We start from the raw sequence: 1,856 nt of genomic DNA, 5'->3' as shown, positions 1-1,856 counted from the left end.
TATAAATAGGTATGTATGTTTATATATGAGCACAAATATATATTGAAATAATGATAAACAGGTATATATAAAAAACATATGTAAACTACAGGTGTATATATTATATATGTATACATACCTACATACAGTTTATATATATGTACATACACATGTATTTTATATATGGAACTATGCTTACTGGCGGATTTGTTTCTGAGTTACAGTTTGGTCCATCATGTGGGATTCACGCATTTTGTCTTCAGTGAGTAAAATGTGTTTAGGGCAACTGTGAAATTCAGACAATGAAGAGACTATGGAGCAGACGATCAAGTCTCAACCAAAATCCTTAACTTTCCCTTCACAGCTTTCACCAGCACTCTAGAAAGAAAATGACTAACCAAAGCACTGTGACAGAGTTTCTTCTCCTGGGATTCTCTGATACTCGAAAACTGCAGATGCTCCACTTTATGGTATTTCTGGGGATTTATCTGGTTGCCATGGTGGAAAACTTGCTCATCATTGTGGTCATAGCTGTCAGTAACCACCTTCACACCCCCATGTACTTCTTCTTGATTAATTTGTCCATCTTAGACCTTTCAACCATCTCTGTCACTCTCCCTAAGTCCATGGCCAATTTTCTATTAAATACCACAGCCATCTCCTATTCTGACTGTGCTGCCCAAGTATTTTTTTTCCATGTCTTTGGTGCTGCTGATCTTGCTTTACTCACTGTCATGGCATATGATCGTTATATTGCCATCTGCAAACCTCTTTACTACAAGACAATCATGAAGAGGACTACTTGCATCCACATGGCAGCCGGTGCATGGCTCAGCTGTGTCCCTTATGCTGCTCTCCACACTGGGAACATCCTTCATTTATCCTTCTGCAAGTCCAACATCATAAACCAGTTCTTTTGTGAAGTTCCACAGCTTCTCAAGCTTTCCTGCTCTGATTCATACTTCAGTGAAGCTGGAGTTCTTGCATTTAGTTTCCTTTTAGTTGTCATCTGCTTTGCTTTTATAAGTATGTCCTACATTCAGATTTTCACTGTGGTCTTGAGAATTCCTGCCAGAGAAAAACAGCGTAAAGCTCTTTCAACCTGCATTCCTCATCTCATTGTGGTCTCCTTATTTGTTAGCACTGGTTCTTTCGCCTATCTTAAGCCTGTTTCCAACTCCCCATCAGCTCTGGATCTCACAGCTTCTCTCCTCTATTCCGTATTGCCGTCAGTGATAAATCCAGTCATCTACACCATGAGGAACAATGACATCAAAGCTGCCATGCGGAAATTAATTGACGACAGATTATTATGCAGAAATAAATAATCAGTCTTTCTTTATTAGACTTTCTGTGTGTTCTTGGTAATAAGCACTTAATTTTCCAATAACAGACAATTTATATAATTGGGATTAGAGGAAGATACTGACCTTTTTTAAAGAAGATTGGTTAAAGATTTCATTACACATGTAATTTTGACTTGCTGATGGCAGCAGCTTTTGCAGAATGATATATCAGTAACAAACCCAGGGTAATGTTTGCAAATGCTTTATGTATGCCTACTTGCCTACAGCTCTATCTCACCTTCCCTCTGCTTTATATATGCTTATGGAGTATAATTTATAATCAAGCTATTCTGGAAAAGGAACACATCTAAGTGCATGTCTGAGAGACAGACTGCACAAGAGGTCAGAACATTTATTTGGAAACATGATGTGAAACCCAGAGAGGTATTTTGGTGGTGCCCATTTGGTTATAACACCACTGGAATGTTTGCTGTTTCTTTATTGTGTCAGATACATAAAGTACTACTGTGACTAGACTGCAAGATGCGCATCTGTTTTCTCATCACTTTAAATCTAAATAAATGACTGTTC

At 38.1% G+C, this 1,856-nt stretch overlaps 1 protein-coding gene across 1 annotated transcript; it reads left to right on the top strand.

The window, feature by feature from the left end:
- The first annotated feature begins 203 nt into the window (after window positions 1-203).
- Window positions 204-1,307, top strand: LOC104641823 (olfactory receptor 14I1). The gene has a single exon (XM_010310580.2). The coding sequence runs from the start codon at window positions 369-371 to the stop codon at window positions 1,305-1,307; it is 939 nt and encodes a 312-aa protein (XP_010308882.1). The 5' UTR covers window positions 204-368.
- Window positions 1,308-1,856: the final 549 nt, after the last annotated feature.

Source organism: Balearica regulorum, chromosome 24 (assembly GCF_011004875.1).
Source record: "Balearica regulorum gibbericeps isolate bBalReg1 chromosome 24, bBalReg1.pri, whole genome shotgun sequence".
Lineage (NCBI taxonomy): Eukaryota > Metazoa > Chordata > Aves > Gruiformes > Gruidae > Balearica > Balearica regulorum.
The sequence above is the reverse complement of the archived record's forward strand: the minus strand, read 5'-3'. Positions and strand labels throughout refer to the sequence as shown.